The following is a 22742-nucleotide window of genomic DNA, read 5'->3' on the forward strand; positions in this document are numbered from 1 at the left end:
AGTAAGGAGAGAGGGGAAGGGCGGAAGTGCTCTGTGGGCGCCGCCATCTTGCCGGGGTGGTGGCCGAGGGAGGACAAACCTCCTCCGGCGCGTTGCGGATGGAGTAAGTGAGCCGGCGAGGAGGACGACTCGAGCATGGCGGCGACCCCGGCGGCTGGATGCGAGCTGAAGCCGGAGGGAGAGGACGTGGAGGAGAAGGGCTCCGCCTCGGCCAGCTGCCTGCTGGACGCCGTCTTGAGCTCCTTGTACGACTTCGGTGCGTGAAGAGCCGCGTGCGGGGAGTTGGCGCTCTGCAAGTTGCTCCCGGCTCACCCGCCCCCGGAAACTTATGCAAGCGTCTCTCTCGGACTCTTTCATGCTCTCGTTTCTTCGGCACATGCTGCTTTCAGACGTTACAAAATTCCCGTGCAGCGCTTCCCGGGCCACATGCACACCATGCCTTTGAAGCAGCAGCGGTCCTGGCTTCCCACCCGCAAGGATTTTGGGAGATGTAGTTTTAAGGGTGCTGAGATTCCCTACTCCTCTCTCTCAGAGCTCCATAAGAAGACGAGAGACTGACAAACTACTCTGAAAATTGTAGCTCTGGGGCCTCCTGGCCATTCTCAGCACCCTTCACAAACTACAGCTCCCATGATTGTTGAGGGGAAGCCATGACTTGAAAGTGGTCTCATGCATAGTGCTTTAAGTGTGTGGGGTGTACTGTAATTGTGGACCCAGTGTATACTATAGGGAATCACGTGTGGTGCTTGGCTGGGGCTTGTTCAGTTTTGCCATCCCTGCTACTGTATTAGGCAAATTCATGGAGGCTGATGGTAGCTTTTTATCTCCACTGTGAAAGGCAGTATAGGAGTTGTTTTGAGCCGGTCCTGCTGTGTGCTTCCCACGAGAATCTGGTTGGCCATTGTGAGAACAGGATGCTGGACTATTTGAGCCATTGGCCAGAGTCATTCTTATGCTCTTACTTTGATTTTACTTTAGGAAAACAGCTGAGTCTTCTTCAGCACTTTTGCAAAGGCATGCTGCTTCAATGGAAAATTAGAACTTCTTTTAGAAAGCAGGCAGCTTATGATATGGCTTAAACTAATTGGTTGCTACTAGAATTGTTAAAACAATAAAAGTAGTAAAGCAGATACTAGTTCAGCAAAGATGTTTGCAACTCCAAATCCAGCAGGCCAGAGTGAATCAAAACTGGTGCAGGAAAGTAATCAAAATTGCCACCTCAGGAACATCTCTGAGGCTTTTTAGTTCAGTGTCACAATGTCAGAACCCAGGATGGTGGTTAAGATCTCTCTTCCTTAACCACAGTCTATATTAATTGTTTATCCTATGGTTACAGGTTACTCCCTGATTTTATAGGTTCCAAAATAAATTGTCTTTTCATATTTTCCACCAGGGCCCCATCCACTTACAGATTCCCTGCACTTAAAACATTTTTTTAAATTAAAGCGGGAGAGATTTTGTGTGTGTTTCCTACATGACTTGTGGATGTGATCTCTCTAAATAGTAAACATTCATTTTACATTTAAAAAATGATGTAGTATCATTTGAATGCCTTTGTTCCAATGCCTGTGCTAACCATTGTTCACTTTTAAACCATAGGGGAATCATTACCGGATGGGGGTCAAAAGAAAAAGAGCAAAAAGAGAAATTCAAATGAGAAGTTAACATTGGCCATCAGCAAAACTCAAGTGGAAAATAAAAGCATGACTCCTGAATCTGGTGCAGTAGCTCTTGGTAAGAAGAATAGTGCTTCCAGTTTCTTTGAGAGTCTAAAAGATGAACTGGCTTATGACTGTATTCATCAGAAAAGCACTATCCCCAAATCCAGTTCCCCTGATGCTGATACATTTAAATCTACTCGGTTGGGAAACACAACAGAGATTGAAGTTGTGACATTTCATGGTCGACGCAGAAAGAAGAAAGCTAAAATTGAAACTGCTGAAGATGGTGGTTCTAAGGTAAAGTTAACCAGATTTCAGCTCAGACCAGCTACAGGTTCTTATTCACTCCAGGTGACTAAATGAGTGGCTGTTTTCAAGCCTGTTTCCGTCTACAGAACTCTGTCCTAAGCATGTTCACTTAGTAAATAAGACTTGCCGTATTTTTCGCTCCATAGGACGAACATGACCATAGGACGCACCTAGTTTTTAGAGGAGGAAAACAAGAAAAAATATTTTTCTTTCTTGAATTGTCCTAGGCATAGCAGCCAACTCCTAGAGGCCTAGGTGCCTTTGCCCCCTCCCCATTAAATATTTGAGGAAGCTTCTTTTGCAAAGGAGGAAAGCTCCATATTTTTTTTAGGATCAGCTCAAAGTTGTGCAGCTTTTTTTGCAAATGAGAAAAGCCCCGTTTTGGGGGGGGGGGGTCAGCTCAGAGTTGTGCATCTTTTTTGCAAAGGGGGAAAGCTCCATTTTTAAGGATCAGCTCAAAGTTGCTGAGTTTCCTTGCAAAGGGAAAAAATCCTGTTTTTTAAATCCTGTTTCAACTCACAGTCCTGCAGCTTCTCTAGGAAAGGGACCCATTTCTACAGTTTCCAGGCAGATAATCTAATCAGCCAGTCACATGTCTCCCTCTGCAGACAGCAATTGAGGCCTTGGGAAGGGTCGGGAAGGGAGCTAGTGTGGTGTAGTGGTTAAGAGCGGTAGACTCATAATCTGGGGAACTGGGTTCGCGTCTCCGCTCCTCCACATGCAGCTGCTGGGTGACCTTGGGCTAGTCACACTTCTCTGAAGTCTCTCAGCCCCACTCACCTCACAGGGTGTCTGTTGTGGGGGAGGAGGGGAAAGGAGATTGTTAGCTGCTTTGATACTCCTTCGGGTAGTGATAAAGCAGGATATTAAATCCAAACTTATTATTATTATTATTATCTCCCTCCCCGATCTCTTGCAATCAGCTGCTGAGCAGGTTCCTTTCAAAGGCTCATTCCCTCTTGTTAGCCTTTAGCTCTTTCTTTTTTTAAAAAAGCACAATCTGCCCTTATCTCCTGGGCAATTCGGCTCCAGGGACCATGCATTCGCTCCATAAGACGCACAGACATTTCCTCTTTTTAGGGGGGGGGGAGTACGTCTTAGGGAACGAAAAATATGGTACTGGAAACATTTGGACAAAGATATCTCAGCTTAAGAAAACCTTTTGCCCATGCATGCAGTTCCTTTGTTTCTCCTTCATACAACTAGTCAAACCAAGAAGCCTCTAATTAACCACATTGTTCTGTTTTGTCTGAACCATGTTTAGCAGCTTTGGAACAATCAAAGATATTAAGACAACTGGAAACCATAGTTTTACCATCTGGCTTGTTCCGAAGCCAATAACTATTGGTTCCCTGGGAACCTTTGGTTAATCAGACACCTGGTTTAACTGCTTGCACTGTGCTTGTACTCCCGGTGGAATCCAGGATCAGGTTTAAGGTGCTGGTTTTGACCTTTAAAGCCCTATGCGGCTTGCGACCCTCATACCTACGGGACTGCCTCTCCTGGTATGCCCCACGGAAGACCTTAAGGTCCACAAACAACAATATTCTGGAGATCCCGAGCCATAAGGTGGCTAGATTGGCCTCAACTAGGGCCAGGGCCTTTTCAGTATTGGCCCCAACTTGGTGGAACGCTCTCACAGGAGACCAGGGCCCTGCGGGATTTGTCTTCTTTCCGCAGGGCCTGCAAGACAGAGAGAGCTGTTCCGCCTGGCCTTTGGGTTGGATTCAATCTGACCCCTGTGTTTTCCTCCCTCTCCCTCATGGTTTGGATTTATGGACTACTTAAAATGAGGCAGCATTTTAAATTTTAATATTGTATTTTAATCTGTATTTTAATTAATTCTTTTCTTTTATGTCTTATTGTAATTTTATTGGTGTTAGCCGTCCTGAGCCTGGTTCTGACTGGGGAGGGCAGGGTATAAATAAAAATTTATTATTATTATTATTATTATTATTATTATTAGGGGGGGGCAAAGCAGCTGTATGAGCAGGCATAAAAATCTCTTTGAAAAGGTACAAAGTTGGGATCATTTGAGCAAGGCCACTGTTTTTAGTGGGACACATTTCATAATAAATGGGCTCAGGATTGCAGCCAAACAGAAAGTACTCTAGCACAGGGGTCAGCAACCTTTTTCAGCCGTGGGCCGGACTATATTTTGAAAAAAATATTAAACGAATTCCTATGCCCCACAAATAACCCAGAGATGCATTTTAAATAAAAGCACACATTCTACTCATGTAAAAACACCAGGCAGGTCCCACAAATAACCCAGAGATGCATTTTAAATAAAAGGACACATTCTGCTCATGTAAAAACACGCTGATTCCCGGACCGTCCATGGGCCGGATTGAGAAGGCGATTGGGCCGCATCCGGCCCATGGGCCTTAGGTTGCCTACCCCTGCTCTAGCATAAGCTGTAGATAAGACTGTAAATCTACATGGTTTGCTTTTATGTATATATTTTGGAATTGTGACAAAATTTAAAACCTCGAGGATACTGGTTTTATAGAATAAAGGCGAAATAACAGGTATAAGTACTGGCAGAACTCATGTATGTTTTATTAGTATATTTGTAAAATCCTATGGATAAATAAGATAGTGGAATCGGTTATGAATCTCTTTATGGCCTCTGAAATTAAATTCTGCTCCTAATCTTATTTCTTTAGAAGGATGGCTTTTAAAAGTATGACACCTGGGTTAAAAAAACCTCAGTTGCTTGGTATAAGAGTAGCTTTTATATAATGTTCTGGAATTGTATGTTTAATGGTAATATAAGACACTCCCTAGGTCTTTTCTTTTTTTAAGAGGATAATAATTTACTATTTATATGCTGCCCATCTGATTGGGTTCCTCCAGCCACTCTGGGCAGCTTCCAACAAACGCAATACGACATCAGACAGGGCTGCCTTCGGATGTCTTCTAAAAGTCAGATAGTTTATTTCCTTGACATCTGACAGCAGGGTGTGACACAGGGCAGGCACAACTACCAAGAAAGCCCTCTGCCTGGTAACTTTTCTGTTATAGTAGAATCCTAAAAGGCAATCATTTTAACTGCAATTGTTGTTGTTTAGTCGTTTAGTCGTGTCCGACTCTTCGTGACCCCATGGACCATAGCACGCAAGGCACTCCTGTCTTGCACTGCCTCCCACAGTTTGGTCAAACTCATGTTCATAGCTTCGAGAACACTGTCCAACCATCTCGTCCTCTGTCGTCCCCTTCTCCTTGTGCCCTCAATCTTTCCCAGCATCAGGGTCTTTTCCAAGGATTCTTCTCTTCTCATGAGGTGGCCAAAGTATTGGAGCCTCAGCTTTACGATCTGTCCTTCCAGGGAGCACTCAGGGCTGATTTCCTTAAGAATGGATAGGTTTGATCTTCTAGCAGTCCATGGGACTCTCAAGAGTCTCCTCCAGCACCATAATTCAAAAGCATCAATTCTTCGGCGATCAGCCTTCTTTATGGTCCAGCTCTCACTTCCATACATCACTACTGGGAAAACCATAGCTTTAACTATACGGACCTTTGTCGGCAAGGTGATGTCTCTGCTTTTTAAGATGCTGTCTAGGTTTGTCATTGCTTTTCTCCCAAGAAGCAGGCGTCTTTTAATTTCGTGACTGCTGTCACCATCTGCAGTGATCAAGGAGCCCAAGAAGGTAAAATCTCTCACTGCCTCCATTTCTTCCCCTTCTATTTGCCAGGAGGTGATGGGACCAGTGGCCATGATCTTGGTTTTTTTGATGTTGAGCTTCAGACCATATTTTGCGCTCTCCTCTTTCACCCTCATTAAAAGGTTCTTTAATTCCTCCTCGCTTTCTGCCATCAAGGTTGTGTCATCTGCATATCTGAGGTTGTTGATATTTCTTCCGGCAATCTTAATTCCGGCTTGGGATTCATCTAGTCCAGCCTTTCGCATGATGAATTCTGCATATAAGTTAAATAAGCAGGGAGACAATATACAACCTTGTCGTACTCCTTTCCCAATTTTGAACCACTCAGTTGTTCCATATCCAGTTCTAACTAGCTTCTTGTCCCACATAGAGATTTCTCAGGAGACAGATGAGGTGATCAGGCACTCCCATTTCTTTAAGAACTTGCCATAGTTTGCTGTGGTCGACACAGTCAAAGGCTTTTGCATAGTCAATGAAGCAGAAGTAGACGTTTTTCTGGAACTCTCTAGCTTTCGCCATAATCCAGCGCATGTTTGCTATTTGGTCTCTGGTTCCTCTGCCCTTTCGAAATCCAGCTTGCACTTCTGGGAGTTCTCGGTCCACATACTGCCTAAGCCTGCCTTGTAGAATTTTAAGCATAACCTTGCTAGCGTGTGAAATGAGCGCAATTGTGCGGTAGTTGGAGCATTCTTTGGCACTGCCCTTCTTTGGAATTGGGATGTAGACTGATCTTCTCCAATCCTCTGGCCATTGCTGAGTTTTCCAAACTTGCTGGCATATTGGGTGTAGCACCTTAACAGCATCATCTTTTAAAATTTTAAATAGTTCAGCTGGAATATCATCACTTCCACTGGCCTTGTTATTAGCAGTGCTTTCTAAGGCCCATTTGACTTCACTCTCCAAGATGTCTGGCTCAAGGTCAGCAACCACACTACCTGTTTAACTGCAATACTGTACATTAAAAAGAACATTCAAGTACCAGTATAAATACATGCCTTCCAGCAATCTATCTTAGTTTCTCCATTGCTTTAGTAAATGATTGAGCTGCAGATTATGAAAAAGACATCTAAATCAACAAGGAGATAAGTATTCTGGGCCTCTGTTAAACGCTTTAATTTATTATTTGATTCTTACTTTCTGCAACCTTTCTCATGTCTTTATATAAAGGGTAGTAGAGACAATAATAGACCAGATGTTTGGCTATATTACAGCCACATGCATAGAGATCCTCATTTGAGGGAATATGATTGAGATTGTAGCCCAAAACATATGGAGGTCAACTGATTGGGGAAGGCTGATCTATAATTTCTTGGAAATAGGTTTGAAAAGCTCATAGTTAAAAACCTTACAGGGGCAAGTCACAGGTAGGTAGCCGTGTTGGTCTGAGTCGAAGCAAAATTAAAAAAATAAAAATAAAAGAATTCCTTCAGTATGCACACGAAAGCTCATACCAAAATAAAAACTTAGTTGGTCTTTAAGGTGCTACTGAAGGAATTTTTTTATTTAGGGGCAAGTCAGTTTATCTACGTCTGTGTTAATTTTTCATGCAATACAGTACTATCTTATTTTACAATAATAATAATAAATTCCTTCCAGTAGCACCTTAGAGACCAACTAAGTTTGTCATAGGTATGAGCTTTCGTGTGCATGCACACTTCTTCAGATATGAAGAATCTGAAGAATTCTTCATGCATGCACACGAAAGCTCATACCTATGACAAACTTAGTTGGTCTCTAAGGTGCTACTGGAAGGAATTTTTTTATTTTTTGCTTCGGCCACGTCAGACCAGCACAGCTACCTACCTGTAACTAATTTTACAATGTTACCCACACTCAAGACTTCTGTGGTCCTGTGCTAGATTCTGACCCATTTTTAGCAATGTTTGCGTTAGACATTCCAGTTCCACTCCACTTCTTTCTTGTATCTAACGCTGCTGGTACGGTAGCTTCTGATTGGTGGTTCAACAAGATGTCATGATGGGTGCTGGATTGCCAAATACAAGCATTGTGTAGTAATTAAGTCTAAGCTGCATGGTTACATTCCCAGAGTTTTATCATCACTTTTTGGGTGTATAGGCATGTTTCTATAGACAAGTGCTTAGGGCTCTTGCAGTACCGGTTTATGTTATGTGAATGTTGCAAGGAGCTTTGTAAAAGATAGAATGAGTGTTGTAATTAAACTAGAACAGCAGTTGAACTCCTGAAAGCATCTTTGTGCATGGTGACTATTGTCTTCTAAAAAGAAAAATAATGGTGCGAGTTTTGACACTGCAGAATCTCTTTACATGTTTGAAAATTAATAGAGTATATACAGTATTTGGTAATGTCTGTATCTGTGAACCATGTATCCTGACCCACGTCATTGCTAGCAGGGCATATTGATGAGAGCCCAGTGATGCTTTCATTATATTCATTTATTGTTTGTCTACTTCCTAAGGCTATGAGAAGGTAGCATGTTTTATTGAATATCATAAAAGCCTTGAAAGATAGATTACCTTTATTCCCATTTTACGGATGACCTACTGAGGCCATGAGATGATGACTTGCCAGCAGTCTAAGGCATGACAGATATTTAAATTAGATTCTAGGCCAAAATGCTATATTGTATTAATCTGGTGCATGGATAAACAGTTTATCATTCAAGTCATCATTACATGAATTACATGGCTGTCATTCAAGTTGTAATTTCACTTCTCTGTCTCCGGGTAAACAGACCAAAACTTCAGCATTCATGCACCTGGCACAAGCACATACAATCTCTAAACTAGACTGAATTTATAAAAGTGTGCTCATTTGACGGAAGAAATTGATTAGGACTCTGATTAGGACTCGGGGTTTTTAATTTATCTCTCCCTTAATCTGAACAAATTCTAGGTTCAAAAAATGTGATGGGAAATTGCAGCAAGAATTCTTAGTTTTGCAATCTATTTATTTTTGCAATCTATTAAAACTAGATTATACACAATAAATACTACCCTCAAATTCCAAAAAGAGTGAATGAAATGTTTACCAATATCCCACCAAAATGTCTCTTAATTGCTTTCTAGCAGCTGTAAACCTGGGCTTAGGTGGACGTCTGCTGGAAATATGTTACATAAAATTGATTCATCCCCTGCTGATCTTGCAGTGAAGGTACTCTAACCAAAACAAATGAAACAAGGTGTTCTCTGAGCTAAAAAAATATAGGGCTGTAGCACTTTACAGTGGTTCAAGTCCTGTTTGATGAGCATCCAAAGGCCTTTTAACAAGAGTTGCCATTATGTCTGGCCACCTCCTGAGGTGAGGATGCAGGTTATTTGAAAACGAGGTCTTAGCAACCCCAACTACCAGGCTTTTATGTTTTGTCGAAAATAATAGCTATGGTAAAAAAAAAAGATCTCAAGGAGGGTTTTGACTGGGGGGAAATGCTTAAACAGTTCAAGTTTGTAAACTGTTTTGAAACCACTGATGCTGTTTGTGGAGACATTGAGGGAAGTGAGTGAACTGACTATTTTGCATGAAAAAATGCTGTTATTGAATAGAACTGACTCCCAATGGAATGTGAGTAAAAATGGGCAGAGGGCTTCCCTGAAACCACGTGGCACTAGTTGAGACATGAAATTTCGGAAGGCTATTACAAAAGTGCTATGTGATCTTTTCATTGCTTTTGGGAATGGGTGGGTGTGTTTTGGGTGTGTTTAGCCTATCTTGTTGATGAAGTTAAATGCTTCCACCCACAGCAAACGGAGACTAGATTTCCTCCAGTGTAACGCATACAAACAGCTAATCCTGGGAGGGCAAACATTTTGCTGTTTGTATCCCAGAAAATAAGACCCACAGAGTAATAAATGGTGGCGGTGGTTCTGAATTACACAGTCCTTTAGTTTGAACAACATTCCAAATGGTATTTAACTTAAATTGGAAGTGGAAACTTTTGATCTCAGCCATGCTGGAGAAGAGGAACCAGGAAGCGAGATGCCCCATTGTTTTATGTCCAAACCAGGCAAATATCTGTGTTCCTTTCTTGCTTTGTAATACACCTTAGTTAACAGCCATGCTCTCGATGGCACTGTTCTACTTTTTGATAAGGGGTGATATAAGGTCTGACTATAATCCTCGCACTACAGAGAACTTGAGATTCTCTTTAGACACTGACATGATTAATATGGAATGGTTGGCATCTGGATTGAGCCTTGTACAATGTCTTTGACATTGTGTGGTAATAGTGGTGTTGTTCTTCCACCCTCAATCTATACTTCATGTTTTACTTTGATGTATGTTCTCCATATGTGCTATGGTCCATGGGGTCACGAAGAGTCGGACACGACTAAACGACTAAACAACAACAATGTTCTCCTTTTAGTTGTTTACCTTTATTCTCACTGTACTGTTCAAACTGAATTTCTGTTAACATGTTAACCTTTTTGGCCCTCATCTTAAAAATCCCATATGCAAAATATGTAATGAAAAGATTCCAAGAGCTCTGGCCAGGCAAAGGAATAATTTTTAGAAAGTTTTAAGTTGAGATTAATAAGACAAATTCCAGTAGCAATCCAGTTTTTAGAAATCCAGGACAAGGCCCTGTTTCGGTTTATTCTTCATAGTTTCAAGGTCAAAGAGTACGCTCAACTTAAAACTTTCTAAAAATTATTCCTTTACCTGGCCAGAGCTCTTGGAATCTTTTCATTTGATTTTCTCAACTCCCCAAGGGCTCCAATTTATTTATATGCAAAATATGTAAGCTGTTGTAGGCATGATCAAGGGATAATAAGAGTACAATGGGGCAGAGAGGCACTTTTCACAGTCTTCATGTTTCAGCATACTAAGTTAACTTTAAAAATCTCACTTGTTTGTAAAGGTTATAGATATCAAACAAAGGACATAATTTGAGCAAATTTTAAGTGACATTTGTGTTAAACTTTATATATTCTGTTAAGTAAAAGTTATAGATTTTCTTTTCTTTTGTTGGAGCTGTGCCAGAAGCATGCAAAACAATGTGCTGGAAATGCATATGCTATTTTAGATTTGCAGCACAATCCTACGTGTCTTCTCAAAAGTAAGTCCCACTGAGCTCAATTCAATTTAGTTCCAAGAAATTGTCTGTAGGATTAAAGGCTTAATATGTTTGCTTAAATAAAGAATCAGTTGTTCTCTTTTAGTAAGAGCTGTATTATAGCTCTTAATCAAAAGCTGTCCAAAATAAAAGTTTCCGCTTTTATGCCATAACCCTGGAATCATGTGACTTTGCATCCACTGCCATAATCCAGTTGTGTGGCAAAATGCGCTTTGTTTCAAAATGCTGTTTTGTATTTTTTTAATAGGCAGAAATGACTGTTCAAGAAAACCATACCGCTGACCAAGAGTTTAACTTGGAAAAAGTAAGTCTTTATTGTTTTTTGTTTCAATGCATGGAGATGGCTGATGTCTGTCTCAAAGAGACTGCAGATAAATCTGTATTGGGTATTGAATTATGAAATGCTTTATCCCGAAATGATTGTTGTACCAGTGTTCAACGTGCACAGTATTTTGATGGTTGCTAGAAAAAGGTGGTTGTATACCTGTAGGATCCTGGTTGTCAGAATGCCATAGTGATGGTCTCTATGTCAAAAAGAAAATCTATTTAACCTCCACAATGAAACAGGGCACACATAAATGGGAGTTCCTTCTACAGGTAGTATGGTTCCCTATGCTGCCCAGGGGACGTGGGTGGCACTGTGGTCTAAACCACTGCGCCAAGGGCTTGCCTATCAGAAGGTTGGCGGTTCAAATCCCCACAACAGGGTGAGCTCCCGTTGCTCGGTCCCAGCTCCTGCCAACCTAGCAGTTCAAAAGCACGTCAAAGTGCAAGTAGATAAGTAGGTACCGCTCCAGCGGGAAGGTAAACAGTGTTTACGTGTGCTGCTGTGGTTTCGCCAGAAGCGGCTTAGTCATGCTGGCCACATGACCTGGAAAAACTGTCTGCGGACAAACATCAGCTCACTCGGCCAGTAAAGCAAGATGAGTGCTGCAACCCCAGAGTCGTTCGTGACTGGACTTAATTGTCAGGGGTCCTTTACCTTTACTTTTTATGCTGCCCAGACTAATCTTGCCATTTTCTTTTAGGAAAAAGAAAATCCATGAAAATGTGCTCTGGGAGTGGGGGAAACAAGAGACGCAACACAATTCTATAGATATTTCCTCAGAATTAGGCTGAGCTATGTTCAGTAGGCCCATTCCCAAATAAGTGGGCATAGATTTGCAGCCAAATGCAATTTATTTGATACTGGTAGCAAGATGTCTTCCGTCTTCGGTTATATTTGAGATCAAGAGATGTTTGGGAAGAAAAATTGTTGTTGCAAACCCCAGAGAGAGAGAAATGCCCATAGTGGTGGATGGTGAATAATTCCATCAAATGCCCCATTCTCCTTATACAGTGGAACCTTGACTTACAGTGGAGCCTCGTCTCACGGACGTTCCAAGTTGTGTCCGTGGCATACCTGGAAGTAAACACCAGGTTTGTCGCGATTCACGCATGCGCAGAAGCGGCTTCTGCCATCTGCGTGTGCACAGAAGTGGGTTCCGCTGTCTGCACATGCGCAGAAGCGCACTACCGCCAAATGTGCACTCGCACAAGACGCCTCTTCTAGCATCCCGTTTTGACCAGCGGACGGGCCTCTGGAATGGATTATGTCTGTAAGTAGAGGTTCCACTGTACTGTGTTTTGGTTTTGCCACACGTTGGCATCCTATACTGTTCCTCTGGAAACACGATTGCATCATGCTAATCATGCACTTTTAGTTCTTTTGAGGATGCTGTTAACCATTTTTGTAATGTGCTAGGCCCGTTTGGAAGTGCACCGGTTTGGAATCACTGGATTTGAGAAAAAAGAGCAGCGAGTTTTGGAACAAGAACGTGCAATCATGTTGGGAGCAAAGGTATTGTGTCTCCTTCTCTGCTGAGCTATAAAAAGAGGACATAATTCTTCCCACCACAAGACCCTGGATAGAACTTGGCATGGCAGTTGCATACCTAAGAGATCACTGCCAAACAGCTGGAAAGTAGTAGCATTGGGGATTTTCCAGAGGAGGTGAGAGCAGGAGAGTGAGTATTGAACTTTTCCTCTGCCTGCCACTACCTTCAGCTATTACCTGCCACCCCTGCTCCAGTTTTCCTTCCAGTCACTGAGCCTGCAGGCAAGGGGGAAATGGTAGGGCTCTCTGTCTTCTGCTTTTCTGCTGGAAGCCACTCCTCATATCACCACTACTGCTGTTAGACAAGAACTCTAAAATAAAAACTTATTCCGGTATTTTTTATTCTAGAGTTCAGTCCTTTACAGTCCCTGGTTCAAACTCAGCTCTGTTTGAGCTTGCAATACCTGTAATGCATTTGCTTCTAACTGGGAAAATAGTGGGTGGGGGGTTCTTGGTTGCATTTCTGGCAAAACAAGTCCCCAGTTCATTTTTAAAAGGTTAAGATTCCCACTTGTTTCAGTGATAGGAGTCAGAATGGTTTGAAGGCTGGAAACCAAGCCAATCTGCACATCCCAGAAAGTCACACCTGTGTTAGTCCAGGGGGCCTGTTTTAATGGCATCCCCAAGGTAAATAATCAAATTCAGATGTTTTAATATTTAAAGAAGCCAAGAATCCTCGTTTGGAGAAGGTTGCGCCGCCTGTTAAGTTTCTGCTTCAGACTGCCTTTACTGTTTGTATTTATTTGCATGTCAGTGAAATGAGTCGTTTTTTGAAATTGTTGCAGCCTCCTAAAAAGCAGTATTTGAACTACAAGATTCTGCAGCAGAAAATCAAAGAAACGAAAGCAGCAAAGAAGGAAGAAAACATGACGGTTTGTGTCAAATGTTTCCTATGAAAACAAAATGCAAAGCCCAACAGCCACTTGCTGGATAAAAGTTCAGGTTTCCGCAAGGATGAACAATGGAAAATCTAGTGTGGGGGTTTCTGATGAAGACACACCAGTGCCCACAGTTGGATAATAACTATGCCATGTGCTTGGCATAGTGGCTGTTCTAACCAACACTCGTTGCATTTGGGAGCCATGTTTGATTGACTCCGGAGGCTACTGGCTAGCTGCTAATGTATACTTACTGCTTTTCATTAACAGGAAAATAAACCTCATTCTCTCAAGAGGCAGAGGAAAAAAGGGCCCGAAGAAAGGTGAGACAGTATTTACAGAACTACATCAATGAGTAGTAAAAATAAAACCTGGCTCTGTTTTCAGCTTTGCTTATGAAGACAGTAACCGAATGTCAGGTTAGGAACCATAAAAATGCTCAAGGCATGTGCAAGGGCCTAGGCTTGCCCAGGGGGGATGACTTCTTTTGCACATAATGCTGATTCGTAACTAACTGCTAAGGAAATGCACCTTGGTGAATCTTGGATTTACATAAATCCTTGCCCCCCTGCTCTGCCCCCTGTAGCCGCAAGGACATAAGAAGGATCTGCTTTTAAATTAACCAGTGTTCTTCATTATGATTGAACTTAAGGGAACTCTGGCTTGTTTAAATCGGGGATGGAGGACCTTTTTGAGCCTGAGAGTTGCATACCCTTCTGGGCAGCTTGCTGGGGACCACATATCAGTTGTGAGTGGGCCCAGAAGTAAAAGTGGATGAAGCAAAGAGTGTCAATTCACCTTTGTATACTAGAGTAATTTCTATATGCACTCAACTCATCCCTCTCTGTCCTCAATCCAGGGAGGCAAGGGGCATTGCCCAAGTTCAAGGACACATTCTAACCAGGCAAAAATACTCAAGGAGGGTGTTTAGGGACAAGAGGGAGTGTGGCTGGGGAGGGAGCATGACATGAGGAGAGTCCTGAGGGCCATACAGAGAGGCTTCAAGGGTCATATTCAGCCTCTGGGCTCGAAACTCCCGAACCCTGGCTTAAATGAAAATTGGTTCTATCAGGCCAAGATCAAACCATTGTTTATGATCCTTGCTAATAAACCACAGTTTAAGCTAACCAGCGTTTCCCAAGTCTGGACATAACAGGAAACTCTAGTTAGTTAACAAGTGGATGCTTCCACTGTCCTCCGCATGGCAACCCTAGGAGAGGGGGAGCATGTGAGCCTGGTGCTCTTTGCTGCTTATGCAACAAGCCCTCAACTATGGATTAATATTGTGTGCAAAATAGGTCATTGACTTTTTCTTGGAACTGCAGCCTTCTATGCCATTTCACAATCCTGCTTTTAGTCCTTTTAGTTTCAAAAGTGAATTTCCATGTTACATAGAGAGCTGTAACATGGGACATGTAGAACTAATTACAGGAATCTTTGGATCCTGAACTCAATTTTTTTCTTTAAGAATAGAAGAATACAAAACAGGTTTTGTTTTGTTTTGAACACACTGCTGTGATCTCTTCAGTATAAATAGTGTGTTTTCTACCAATCTTTCCGCATCCTAAACAGGTAGTAATTTTAGCTACATTGTTGTGTTTGGATTTAAAGCATACCCATCTTAAAACATTTCTTGTGAAACCTAAAAATGGTTAGTATTTTCATTAGCATCTGATGATACTTTTCTTTTAAAAACAGAAAATCAAAAAAGAAGAAAAAGCAGAGTATGTTACCAACGGGGCAGGTTGGAACTTTTAAAAACGGGACTCTCATACTTCGAAGTTCTGACATAAAGAAAATAAAGTCTTCTAAAGTCATTAAGTAACATCGCTGCATCATGTTCAAATGGAAAATGAAATGGATAAACTTCGTAGCAAAATAAACTTTTTTTAAAAAAAAAAGATTTTCTTTAATCTTTTTATGATCTCTTATAGCTTACTGCTCAGGAGGTCTTACCACTCTGATGTCGCATTGAAGAAGGGTAGTTTAAAATCTTTGTAAATAAATAAATAAAAATGTTCTTATTCTGAAATTTTGATAAACTATGCATGGGAGTCCAAGTGAACTTAAAAAAAACCCCAACAGCACCATTGTCTACTGTTTTGTAATATTAAAATAGAAAGGATATTTTGTAAGGATTGTTAAGGAAATAGTTATACAGTTTAACAAACTAATTTAGAAATCTGTAATTAAGAAGAGGGTAAATTTTACAGCCTAACTCAGTAAACTCACTAACTCAGAGCTATGTCATCCTATATTTGTGTATTGGGTAGCAGAAAGAAATGCACCCACACTGAATGTTCTGTGTTGTTCAGAGTTAATCTCTTACCGTAGTAGATGTTGATGCTCCTCTGGAGTATCAGAGGAGTTGTGTGAACATGTTGTATGAACATTTCTTGCACCTCTTTCGTAGGAGGTTAGAAATTAAGGGTGCTACCAAGCTCTGCCCCTGACCACTCCACTTCCTGGTGTATTGGCATACAAAGACCGGGCACCAGTGTAATTTGTCTTCTGAATAGTAAGGGTGTTGACACCCTGCAGAAAAGATTCCAATCTGAATCTTTTCAAGGATTTCTGGATCAGCATTTTTGAAGTGTTAGTGCTGCTATTGTCTCTCACAATGGCAAAGTTGCAACCAAAATGTGGCATTCTCCTTGTGGACAAAGTTCCATTCTGGGCTTCAGTGAACACAATTTCACAGCTTGAATAGCTGTTGGTGTTTAACTCATAAAAAGCCCGTGATTTCAGACTCGCCTGCAATTTGATGAGCCCTTTTAAGGGAGCTCATCTGCTTCTTAAACATACATAATTGTTTGCATTTCTTGCCTGCCTAAGCCAGTCAGAAACACTTAGCCTACAGTTATGCTTTACAGTGGTACCTCGACTTACGAATGACTCGACAACTGAATGGGGGTAATGGCCGCACGCTTACGAATGTCTCGACATCCGAAAGAAAACCGCGGCGGTTTTAGACAGGGATTTTTCAACTTACGAATTTTTAGATAGGGTTGCTTCGACTTAACGAATTTTTCCGTTTCCAATGCATTCCTATGGGAAATCGCGTTTCCAATGGCGTTTTTCGACTTACACATTTTTCGACTTACGAAGGTGCCTTCGAAACGAATTAAATTCGTAAGTCGAGGCACCACTGTATTTTCCAAGCCAAGGTCAACAGCAACCAACAATAAAACCACAACATTTCTCAAGTTGTCTGCAAATCAGCTCTGTTTTCAGTGGAACTCTTCCCCCTTTGTCCTGTTTCAGACTTTTCCCTCAACTATGCTTCTTTGGTCTTTGACCGTAATAAAGGTTTGTTGTTGTTCCCTCAACTATGCCTCATCTCCTTCCTATGGCCCGTCGAGTCCACCATCCTCTTCTCACAGTGGCCAACCAAATGTCTGTGGGAAAATAGTGCAGAGGCTGAGACAGACTGGGACTATGGCCTGAGGAGGGGCTCCAATTGGAATTTCATGCACACTTGCTCTCTGCAAAGGAAGGAAACTGAGGAAGTTACTGAAACTGAGCTTGAAACCATGGCCACAATGCAGTTCCTTCTATGAGACCTAAATGACCAGACAACAGCTAAGGTTGCTAGCTTCATTGCTGGGGCAATTAGAATAAGGGTCACCAACTGATTGATAATTCAGGATTCTAATTTGTGCTTTTAATAAAATTTTATTGTACACAGTGTACCGTTTTATTGTTGCTATGGCCTTTGGCTAATGCGAATAAAGTTTATTATTATTATTGAAACTGAATGCCCAGCCAATACAAAAAATCCTCTTTCTTATCTGGATGGGGTGATGTAGAAACGTCTGGCTTTCTGTGTCATTCAACAGAGGTAAGAGTCGCTCAGCCCAATCTACACACACACACCCCGGTCCCATCCACTTCTGGCATCTGGAAGGTTGTCCATGAGGGAACGTGGCACTCAGTCTTGGAAGAGGTTCACCACTCTTGCTGTATATGCTGCTTTCAGCTTCCCTGTAAGAAAAGCTGGGATACAAATGAGGTCAAGTTTCCAATATCAGCGCTGTTGAAGAGTTTCAGCAAGTGAGGGCAATGTGACTATTTTATTGGGTACTCTCAGACAGGTCTCCCAACCCTACCTGGAAATAGAACCGGGGACCTTCTCATTGAGCTACAACCCTTCATCTGTGACTGCTTTGTTGCTAACTAAACCTTGCTGGGAGATCACATGGAGGCAATTGTATTTTAGCAGAAAATAAAGGAGACGGTGTCACTGGATTTGTTGGCAGTGTAATAAGAATTTATTTAAAATCTGTAAAACAGCATGAACTCATACTTTATGTTTTCCAAAAGGGGCAAATACACAAAAGTTTTGACTTTGAGACAATAAGACAAAAATCGTTTTGCTTCCAATTCAAAAAATACAAACTTTGCTACAGGTAGAAAAATTAGAAAAAGTTAATTTTTCCCCCCTTACGTGATCTGGTGACATATGTACATTCCACCAGTTCTAAGGATATTAACTAGGCTACATGACATAAACAAAAGGTAATGATTAGGAAGGAAAACAAGAGTAAATAAATGTATTTTTTTACTTAAGCAAACATGAACATAACATGTGACTTTCTTTCCAATTGTTTTTGCCAACATTTAAATTAACGTCTTCCATGCTTTTTTATAACAACTTGAGAAAAAACAGCAGTTCTACCTCATGCATTAATTCTATAACATTTTCATCATACCGTGTCTTCAGGCTGTGCTTCCATTCACTATTTTTTAACAGCTCGGTATTTTTATTGACAGCATTTACCCAACACAGGGTTATCAACTCCCATGAAACTGAGAAGGGGTTCTGGGTCCTTTAATATTGCATAGCAAAAAGGAAATTCTGCTGATTGGCCCTTCCTTGTGAGAGGGATGCAATGAGAAGTATCTGTACCTATTGACTTTTTTTTTATCAATGGCAAAGAATTGGCTTTGAATGCCAACTCTTGGCAAGCCTTAGGACTGTTTACTATTACTTTCCAAGGAGAAATATCAAGCTGGTATGAATCTGAGGAACATGGATGTTCCCTGCCTTCTCCTGTTCATTGTGAAAGGAAAGTAAGGAGAGTGTCAGACTGCACTTTGTCTTTTGGGGACATGGCGTGTTTCTGGGCACCCAATCATCTTCTCTCATTCTTTCCTGTAACAGAGTGGGTGTCACAGGGTGGGGACAGAAAAGCTTTTACCAGTTTGAGGTTTCACTTTGGAAATTCACAAGTAAACAAGCTTAGTGTCTTAAGACGATAAGTACCTACTCTCAAAGGACAATGCAACTGTCTGGTGATGAATACTGTTGTGCAATTTTGAAAGATTATTGAAATCTTCCATGTGGGAAGAATTTTTAAATCTTGGCATGCTCTTGGCCATTTCTAATAAAATGTTCTGTGTCACATCAGATGGACGTTTTACAACAATGGGGTTTAAAAGCCTTTCCACATGACAATAACACAGGTGCATGAAGGAAATATTGCCTTTCCTGTGCAAAGACTCTCTGGAAGTGATCGTGTGATTGGTTTCAAGGTCACTGTTTATAATAGCTATTGCACTGTTTATAATAGCTATTACAACACCTCCCAATTTGAAATTAAATGTTGCATCCAGTGAACTCACACTTCTGACCCATTTATTACAGTCTCTCCTTTGCCTGCACTCACAAAAGAGCATGGAAGTCATCATACACAACGAAGAGTTTTAGGACAGTGGAAGAGCCTTGCTACATCAGGCCAAAAGCTCATCTAGCCCTGCAGCCTGTTCTCACAGTGGCCAGATGCCTGCGGGAAGTTCATAAGTGCAGCAGCACTGTCCCCATGTGTGATTCCCAGCAAGTGATATTCAGAGACACACCACTGATAGCACTGGAGGTAGAACATAGCCATTTGCATGACAACATTAAAGAGAGTGATAACAAGGCAAAGCCTTGATCATGCCATCCTCATTGGTGTTGACATGTGACAGGGCCTTTTCAGTAGTGGTCCCCCATTTGTGGAATGCACTTCCTAGTGGGGTACGTCTGTCCCCAGCATTATTTCTGGAGGAATTTGAAAACATGCCTGCATACCCGGGCATTTGGAGACTGAAGAACACTGTACCTCGCACTCCTTGTATCACTGGACAAAACAATGTTTTCAATTGTAACTGTTTCTATAATGTTTTAACTGGTGCTCTGCTTTCTAGAAAAAAGAGGTGCCGGAACTCACCATGAATACTTCCCTTGTTCTCTTACAATGGCAATGGTGCCCACCTGAGAGGTGCTGGAACTGAGTTTCGGTGAATTCCGGTCGAAATAAAGCTCTGATTGTAACTGTTCTATAACCCTTTCTTTAAGGAAAAGTATGACTGTGTTTGTTACTCTGGGCTCCTTTGGGAGCCAGGGCAAAATATAAATTAAATAAATAAAGCTAGGGCCACATTTAAAATCTGTTGCCACTTGCTACATGCAAAATAAGATTCTCCCCCCAACCCCGCAGGGCAGGGCAGATTTTCAAGTACCCACAATTTCCCACAACGGGGAATATGTGCTGCGGGCATAGGTGTCATGGTCTATGGGTTCCCCCCCCCCCAAAAAAAGGAGTCCAGTACTGTATACGGAATGGAAGCTGGCCCATAGTCCTTAGTCTGGCTGAGAGAGTTCATTCAAGTGTTACCCATGCAGATGGAGACCAACAAAAGTACCTTCTTTAGACCCCTATGCAGAAGGTAACATTTGAAATGCAGTTGCCACATGGATGGCTTGGCTTGTGCAGAGAGCCTCTCTGCCAGAGTACTTAGCGTGCTGGAAGGAACAATTTGAGCCATACATGTAGATTGAGGGGTCTGATCGCGTTGGGTTTTTTCCCCTCATCAAATTGCCACTCTCTTTTCTGACAAGGGTGTGTGAATGGAACTGCTGGGGGTGGGTGGGGTTGTTGCTTTTAGAGAAATCTCCTGAATACGGTAGATTTATCCAGCCCTAGGTTACAAACCCACTGAAATCATTTAATTAGACTGTGTGAGGATGTAGATGTCACGGTGAATGTGGAATTCTAGAGAAGCCTGGCTATGCGCATTTCATTTTTAAATCAATTTGTGCTTGGTTTTGCTGCCCTGTTTGATTCTGAAATAAATATTGTCAATAAAAATAGGTAACTGCTCATTAAAAAGGAAAAAAGAAAGAGGTTAAACATTAGCAATAACAAGCCACCTCCACTATATTCTTGTATTGATTTGGTTTGATAATTTAAACTGTGGAAGGACTCGCTGAGGTTAAGAGGTGACTTTATGACTACACTCTACTGCACTTCCTACAATTAATGTTTCAATTTTTCTATTCAAGGATGCTGTAAAGGTAGTTCAAAACCCAGGGTTAGACTTTACAGAACTCCACCTTATCATCCTTGCATGCAAGCTGTGGGTAGGGGGGAAAATACAGAAGAATCCAACCGAGATTTCTTGTGCATTTTTGCCCGGTGTGAAGTCTAAGGGCCAGGCTAGAGCTGACATTAATTGTGTGAATGTAATTAATATCTGTTTCTGCTATGTAAATAGCAGCTGCAGGGAAGCCTGAGCAGCTTCAGTATTGCAGAAGTTGGGAAGGGAGAGTTCATCAAACATTGTCTCTCCAAAGCTGCTGCTTGCGTTTCAAGGGAAGCTTCCATGTACACCAATGGAGGCCTCCTTTAAGATTTCCATGTCTGTCTGTATGTATATGGAAGGACCATGACAGGAGCGAAAGAGAATCTTCTCCTGAGCTCACATGAACCCAAGGCTACACAGGCTTCCCAGCCCTCCCTGGGCTGCTAGTTGCACAGCAAACAACGTACACGCTGATTACATTCATGCAATACCGGGTATATAGTTTGGTCCCCGGTTTCAATGTACACCTCTCCCCTAAAACAAACCCATAACCTAAGAATCCCACACTCCTTGTGGAGGCTCAAGTTTTGTGATTCCAGCCACCTAAAAAGGGTGTGTGGGTGTGAAACAGGCTTCCATGCACATGGGACTCAGTCTGGAACACCTACCTCACATATTATGCTTCAAGTGTGGTGGAGGAGCGAGACATATCTCCACCACACAGAGAGGATTGCCGATCTGGTAGATGTATGGATCAGGCTTGAGCTGCAGGCAAAGCAGAGCTGGGGTTGTGTACATCTAGAATATGGATTGCACCGGATAGCAAACTGCAGTGCTTTGCATTGTGGTGGGTGGCGGAGCCATAATATCTTAAAAATTATTGTCCGTATTAAAAGAGGAGGATAAAAGTCAAAACAACACACTTTGTCTTTCTCTAAAACACCTAAAAAAAACTTGGAAACCAAGTGCCTCCCCCCCCTTTCATTTTGCGGAACAAGTCTTTTAAAAAATCTACAGCACTACAATGGAATGTGACCACGAATCAATACCTGACTACGCCAGTACATTACAATGCATTATATACACTAAGATGGATTGGTATGTATACATAATACATTACATTACATATTAATATCTCCTCTTAAAACTCTGATATAGCTTATTTCACCTTCCCCCCCCCTCCCCTCAGTCCAATATATTTTGGCTATAATCCAATGTAAATTAGACACTTTTAAGCCCATGGTAGGGACCCAGGTGGCGCTGTGGTTAAACCACTGAGCCTAGAGCTTGCTGATCAGAAGGTCGGCGGTTCGAATCCCTGTGACGGGGTGAGCTCCCGTTGCTTGGTCCCAGCTCCTGCCAACCTAGCAGTTCGAAAGCAAGTCAAAATGCAAGTAGATAAATAGGAACCGCTACAGCGGGAAGGTAAACGGCGTTTCCATGTGCTGCTCTGGTTTGCCAGAAGCGGCTTTGTCATGCTGGCCACATGACCAGGAAGCTATACGCCGGCTCCCTCAGCCAATAATGTGAGATGAGCGCGCAACCCCAGAGTCGGTCACGACTGGACCTAATGGTCAGGGGTCCCTTTACCTTTACGCCCATGGTGGCTTTAGGTACACCTCACTGTCGAACTGTGGCCTTTCTCTTTATACAGTACTTTGTTTTTTTCATTAATACAGTCAGGACTCAGGAGGGACATGCTCTCTGGCCTGCCTTCGAAATCTGAAAAAATCCAATATGCAAGTTGGACCTGGATAGGTCCACTCTACCCACTTACCTCGAAGTAAGCCTCACTGAACTCAATGGAACTTACTTCTGAGTAAACACCACTGTCCTTTCTGCAGTACATGGGAAGCTGCCTTAAACTGAGTGCATTCTCCAGCTCAGTATTGTCTACACCAAGTGACAGTGACTTTCCAGGGGAGATGGGGAATTATTCCCAGCCCTACC

The 22742-nt window shown here is 42.0% G+C and overlaps 1 protein-coding gene across 1 annotated transcript; it reads left to right on the forward strand.

Annotated features, from left to right (window-relative positions):
- Nucleotides 1-60: 60 nt before the first annotated feature.
- Nucleotides 61-17197, forward strand: C3H1orf131 (chromosome 3 C1orf131 homolog). Its single transcript, XM_035108493.2, has 7 exons — nucleotides 61-256; nucleotides 1600-1958; nucleotides 10939-10995; nucleotides 12436-12531; nucleotides 13353-13439; nucleotides 13716-13768; nucleotides 15144-17197. The coding sequence occupies exons 1-7, from the start codon at nucleotides 136-138 to the stop codon at nucleotides 15268-15270; spliced, it is 900 nt and encodes a 299-aa protein (XP_034964384.1). The 5' UTR covers nucleotides 61-135; the 3' UTR covers nucleotides 15271-17197.
- The last annotated feature ends 5545 nt before the right edge of the window (nucleotides 17198-22742 follow it).

Source organism: Zootoca vivipara, chromosome 3 (genome assembly GCF_963506605.1).
Source record: "Zootoca vivipara chromosome 3, rZooViv1.1, whole genome shotgun sequence".
Taxonomy (NCBI): Eukaryota; Metazoa; Chordata; class Lepidosauria; order Squamata; family Lacertidae; genus Zootoca; species Zootoca vivipara.

What these genes read in the sequence shown, in the direction of transcription:
- C3H1orf131 (XM_035108493.2), top strand. Translation starts at nt 136, where the DNA reads ATGGCGGCGACCCCGGCGGCTGGATGCGAGCTGAAGCCGGAGGGAGAG. An exon ending in CTGAAGATGGTGGTTCTAAG is followed by an intron (nt 1,959 to 10,938) that starts GTAAAGTTAACC and finishes TTTTTTTAATAG; the next exon opens with GCAGAAATGACTGTTCAAGA. An exon ending in AAAAAAGGGCCCGAAGAAAG is followed by an intron (nt 13,769 to 15,143) that starts GTGAGACAGTAT and finishes TTTTAAAAACAG; the next exon opens with AAAATCAAAAAAGAAGAAAA.